At 47.7% G+C, this 5,993-nt stretch overlaps 1 protein-coding gene across 1 annotated transcript; it reads right to left on the bottom strand.

The window, feature by feature from the left end:
• Nucleotides 1-375: 375 nt before the first annotated feature.
• LOC142453136 (mas-related G-protein coupled receptor member H-like) lies at nt 376-1,299 on the bottom strand. The gene has a single exon (XM_075554214.1). The coding sequence runs from the start codon at nt 1,297-1,299 to the stop codon at nt 376-378; it is 924 nt and encodes a 307-aa protein (XP_075410329.1).
• Between the last annotated feature and the right edge of the window lie 4,694 nt (nt 1,300-5,993).

Here is a 5,993-nt window from a genome sequence, read left to right as displayed (position 1 = left end):
AGCCTCAGTGCTTCATCTTTAAAGGTAGGATAACAATATGATCCCCCAGAGGTGAGAACAGGTGAAAGGAAGCAATCTAAGTAGCGCACACGGTGCCAGGACCACAGGAAGTCCTCAGAATGCAGACAAGGACCAGAGTGGAGTCAAGGACAGTAAAGTGCATCCTGTTGGTGATGGATGGTGCCATGACTATCATTAATTCCTAGGAGGGACTCAGGTATTCCTTTTTAATCACAGATGAGCCAGCAGATTGTCAATTAGAGCAGTGATACCCGACTGTCTGGTGTTCTCATCCACTGAGACAACAGTCCTTCTCTCAGGCGATGTCACAGTTGAAGGCCATTGTCATTGGAGAAGATGATGAGCAATTCCCACTCAAGTTAGCATGGGTTTTTCCTCAAAGACCCTTTGCAGTACTTCTTTTAAGGACTTCCTGTGATTTTTCCTCCTAATACTACCTACCACATAATAAACAATGGGGTTGACGCTGCAATTGATAGTAGACAGCATATTCCAGTAAGGAAAGAAGCTCCACACGGACTCATCACGGCCAGAGTAAGCCATGATGAGCAGGGCCTCCAGAGGGATGGCAAAGACCAGGAACAGCACCACCGTGGCGGTGACGATCACATAGAGTTTGGCTGGTTGGCGTGGTTTCCGGTTACAGCCAACTTTGACAAAGAGAATCAGATTGGAGAAGACCATGAGAGAAACCAAGACAAAGGTCAAGGCGCATGAAAAGATGTACACGTGTCGACATTCTGAGATTTGAGACTCCAGATCAAAGAAACAAAAGAAATTCTCTAAGCCCGACACCAGGAAAGAGTGTGCCCACAGCACGGTGCAGGTCACAGCGGACTGGTGCTTGGGGCGCTGGCACTGATACCAGATGGGGCAGAGCACAGAAAGACACCGTTCCACGCTGATGGCCGTGAGGAGGTGGAGGCCCGTGTTGTAGCCGAAAATTTCCATGTAAATGATGTACTTCCGGAGATCTGCACTAGAAAAGTTTATCAGCAGCAAGACAGTTGTAGAGAAGAGGACCATGAAGTCAGCCGTCGCGAGGTGCAGAAGGTAGACCGTGAAAGGCTTCCTTTTGATGTAGAAGGTGAGAAAGATGATCACCAGTCCATTGCCACATATTCCCAGTAGACAAATGAGCAGGGAAATGTAGATGCATGTGGTCACGGAAAGGGTCTCTCTCGAGGGCTCTGTGGTCCCGGCTGCTTGATCCAAGGATGAGTTTCTGGTACAGAGTGTGGGTTCCACAGGACTCAAGGTCATTGTCAATAGCTCCATTCTTGGGAAAGGCCTGGTCTTCTGTGAACCTGTTGTCAAAAATAGTAGATAGCGTTTATGGGGCCATTCGCTTCACATCTATGGGGCCCTGTTATCTCCCTCCCTACAGTGGGGCGGAAGGGAGAAAGAGAGTGGCGAGGGGCTGTGTCTCGCCTTCCTCTTTTGTTCCTCTTTCTTCCCTTCTATGGTTTCTCCACCCTGACAGGACCCACGGAGGTCTCCCGATTGTCTGAGCAGCCAGCGGTCATTGTCTCAGAGCAGGATCCCACTCACTCCTTGGCCCGATGGGAAAACCCACTGGCGTCCAGTTTTTCCCCCAGCTGCGTGAAAGAGATTTCCTAAAGGCTCTTACCAGAGGTAGCTGGTAGAATCTAGAACTGGATGATAAAAACAACAACAAAAACAGAGTCTAGAACTGGACACTTATTTTAAAATGCACCAGCGTGTAAAAGAACGTCATTGCAGAGTATTTAGAAATGGGTTGATTGTTTCTGTGCCACCATTCGTTCCCTACTTGGGCCCATTCTCTCTCCCCTGTGCCCTGGCTCTCAGCTTGTAAAGTCTATAGCGTCCCCCTGAAAGTCCATCCATTAGACACAATACATGTGGCCAAGAGATGCCATGGTACCTTCTCTGACCCATTGAGAATTGTCCACGTGGACTTAACTAGCAGGAAAAGCCCGTCATACACGGGAGCATTGTGCAGCAGCACGAAGGGGAAGAGAAAGACGTGCTGTTGGAACTGGGCCCCAGGAGGGAAAGGCTCCTTAGAACGGATCGACGTGAAGGTGTGTGGTAGCCAAGGTCAGCAACGCCTTGTGTCCACAGATGTCACTAGATACTGTGACTTCTGGATTGTCACCATTTCTCATTACTCAAGTGTTGCCCAGATGATGGCCTGACCCCGTTCAATTGTGGTATAGGGAGGAAGCAGAGGCCAGGGAAGGATTTATAGAGCAAGAGGTATATTACAGTGACATGAGGAGGGCTGGTCCTTTGTCAACTCTTGATAAGAAGGGACAGGCAGTCCCCGGGTGGTGGAAGGGCACTGTTTTTGAGTCACTTGTTCCCCTACTTTCTAGAGATTTGCTCAGTTGTTTTGGGCAGTGGGTGAACTCTGAACCTTTATCATACCTGGCGTCTGTAACTGAACCCTTTCTGTAAGGACTGCTACTGGGGAGACTGTCAAAGTCGGGGAAAGGCTCACCCAGGGTCTTTCCTTGCACCGCCAGAGCCTCTTCCCACTGGGCTGACCCCTCTTTTCTTTTCTTTCCTTCCTCGACCCGGGAGTTAGCGCTCTCCTTTCCCTTCCCACTGCAACTAAGCACAGTGGTCGGTGAGTCTCTCCCTTCACCCACACCAGCCTGCTTGCGTGCTTGGGCTTCCCGCGTTCTCCCGCAGGCACAGGAAACTGAGCACTTCCTACGGGTTCGCCGGGTCTGGTTTAATGGCGGCACATGAGCAAATCGGAAGGCGACAGTTTCTGGGAGAGTCTGGTCTACACACGCGCAGTCACTGGCTCCAGCCTTTCTTCCTCTCTCTTTTTTGAATCTGCTAATTTCTCAGTTTATTGATGCGGACCGGATCCATCAACTCTGTCTAAGATTGAAGAAGTATTTTTCCTCTCTCAGAATAAATTAATCTCTTCATCACATAAAAGCCCCTTTTTGACTGGGTAAACGACACCGAGACTAAAGTACATGGAGAATTAGGATTTGTTTTAGTGTGCTAGCTAATAACTAAAACAAAAATTAAGAATTTCCATGCTTCACATATGACATGGGCGTATTTGCTTAATCCAGAGCAGAGTCAACAACGAAAGAACCTATTTAGCTAACGCTTGCAGCTCTTCCTTCTCCACCCAACACAGCACACGCTCTCCAGCAGGCAGGAGTTTCGGCTCCCAGGTCGTTTTCACAAAGGGCATGACATTTCTTGATTGTAAAAGTAATATAGATTAATTTCATAAACCACAGACAATGCAGAAGGAAAAAATGGAAACTACCAGGGGGATTGGGCAACAACACGGAACAACTTCACAAAGAAGAAATCAATGAAAGTACTCCACAAACAGCTTAAAGCGATCTAACCTTTATGCTTTGGGTGGCTAACTGAAAGGTCAGCAGTTCAAAACCACCAGGCACTCCTCTGGAGAAAGACGAGGCTTCCTACTCCTGTAAGTACTTATGGTCTCAGAAACTCACAGTGGGTACTTCTACTCTGTCTTATAGGGTCGCTATGGATCAGAATCGACTTAATGGCCATGGGGTTTTTGTGTGTGTCTCCGGCTCCTTGCTGCCTCTTCCCCATGGCTACCATCCAAAGGAGAGAGCGGCTGCTGTGTGGAAATAGTTCCCAGCAGCTACAACGGAAGCGCTCTTCTTCCTGCCTTTTTAACGTAAGCTTTATTTCCCCTTCTATCAGTAGTTTACTGCCATTAAAACTTCTTTTAAAAATATGATGGCTGATAATGAGCTAATGTGCTGCTTTATCTTTTGGCTATTTTTCATTTTAAAACGTTCCGGATAGGAAGCATTTCCCCGTAAATAGCCGCGGGGTGCACCTGCTTGGGTTCACAGCTTTCCCTACACGGGGACCTCTGATGGCTTTCTGGGGGAGACCACTTCAAGCACGAAGCCTTGGGGAGGCATTGAGCATGCCACGGCTGATGCCAACAGCCATGCACGGAGAGTCCAGAGGCCCCAGTATGCCGGAGGCACCTCTGAAGAAAGTCGAGGCGACCCAGCCCTGAGAAACCGGCCCCTGAAGACCCCGGGGAGCGCCGCGCTCCTCGCACGCACCAGGCTGCCACTAGTCGCAGTCCACGTGGTGGCCACTGGTAGAGTGGTCTCAACTCTATGGGTGACTTTGAAGGGGGGAGACTCCGGGTGGCGCAGATAGTTAAGCACCGGACCCCCGAGAGGAAGGCTGGTTGTTCGAACCCAACTACAGCAGAACCCTGGACCTCGATGCCAGTCCGCTCTAGAAGGAGCGACGAGATGGGAGGCAGTCGAGTTTAGGAGTTCCGCTCCCCCACCCCCACCCCTTGCCTTTTTTCACTAGGACCTGGCCGGCTTTCTCTAAAAAAAGAAATCTGTCTGATGTGGTCTGTCGTTGGTGTTTCCTTAACTGTTTTCTAAAAGGGTTTGCTAAATTATCATCAACAATATCAATAATACAGTTAACCTTATCATGATGATGCTTTAAAAAAAAGCTTTTTCTTCGAACCCATGTTTTTTTATGTAAAAACAGTACAAAAAGCCACAAAACCTAAGAAAATTATAGCAAAACTCTTAGAACACAGCTGAAAAAGGTTTAAACAACGCGGATCAATAGTGCCAAGTAACGTCAAGTGACCAAAACATGAACTGTTTTTGTTAACAAAAATCAGGTGCATCAGGTCGGACTCCAGTATTTTGTTTAAGCTCCAATGATAAATTTTCTCAACATTTCACATCAGAATCTGATTATGTTGACTACTGATGCGGTCGAGTAGCAGGGTTCTACTGTAGAGGCACCAGGAAGCAAGGCATGGCAACCTACCCAAAGGTCTCCAGGGCCTTGCAAACTGTATGAGGCACAGTTCTGCACAAACATAGGCTTTTCATGAACCAGAAGTGATTTGATGGCAGCTGGGTTGGTTGGGGGAAGTGGTTAATCTTCAAGCCTCAGTGTAATATATACAAACCAAACTCCCTGCCATTGAGTCAATGCCAGCTCAATCGACCCTCTAGGGCAGAGTAGACTTGGCCCCATGAGTTTCCCAGATCGTAACTCCCTATGGGAGGAGAGAGCCCAGTCTTTCTCCCGTGGAGTGCCGACCTGGCAGATCGCAGGCCATTGGGAAACCCCTCCACCACCAGGGGTCCTGAGTTTAATAAGTTTAATAAATACTCAGTAAAATCGTGTTTAAAATGACTATTTTAATATTATTTTACCTTTATACTATTTAATTTACCATTTCAACATTGCTGTAGTACAATTTACTGTTTTACATCAAAACGGTTATCGATGTAGCGGTTGCGAAACCCAAACCTCCCCCCGTTTGGGTTTAAGGGCTTGCTGTCAGGGCCCGACTACTGTGTAGGCTCGTTGAAGGCGGGTTGGTCATCCTAAGACATGCAGGAGGGCAGATGTGTCACTCGCCTTTGCTAGAATTTCACATTCTCCCCAAACAAGACAAGTATTGCCTATTTCGTATGACCAAAAAAATGCTATCTGCAACTTAATTCACATGTTGGATGACTAGTGACATTGAATATATATATTTTTATATGCATTCTGGGAGAAAGATGAGACTGTCTGGTCCAGTAAAGATTTACAGCAGGCCCCAGGGACAGACACCTCCCCCACCCCCTGTGTCTTGGTTATGAATCTCCTCCAGAATGTACTGAACCTCAGTCTAGGAGTATCCACCCAGTTAGGGTGACTGTAGGCATTGCCCCATAGCATGGACTATTCCGTCTGCCCTCTCCACTCCCCTGCTGAGGGCATGCTGTCCCAGAGAAGGGTTCTTTATGTCGGACAAATAAGTGGGTGGGAAACAGGCCACAAGCAGTAGCTGTCATTCTGCTTCGGTGTGTAGGAGGCCTGACGGCAGGATTGCATGACCTCAGAATCTTGGTCTTGCTGTTTATCTGTATAAAAAATTGGGCACTATAAGTCTAAAATATTAACTAACTTAAAAAAATTAG

The sequence above is a fragment of the Tenrec ecaudatus genome, chromosome 7 (assembly GCF_050624435.1).
Source record: "Tenrec ecaudatus isolate mTenEca1 chromosome 7, mTenEca1.hap1, whole genome shotgun sequence".
NCBI classification, from domain to species: Eukaryota; Metazoa; Chordata; class Mammalia; order Afrosoricida; family Tenrecidae; genus Tenrec; species Tenrec ecaudatus.
Note: the sequence above shows the minus strand (reverse complement) of the source record. Positions and strands in the feature narration are given on the sequence as shown.

Excerpts from the sequence above, each read along its gene's own strand:
- LOC142453136 (XM_075554214.1), bottom strand. The coding sequence starts at position 1,299 with ATGGAGCTATTGACAATGACCTTGAGTCCTGTGGAACCCACACTCTGT.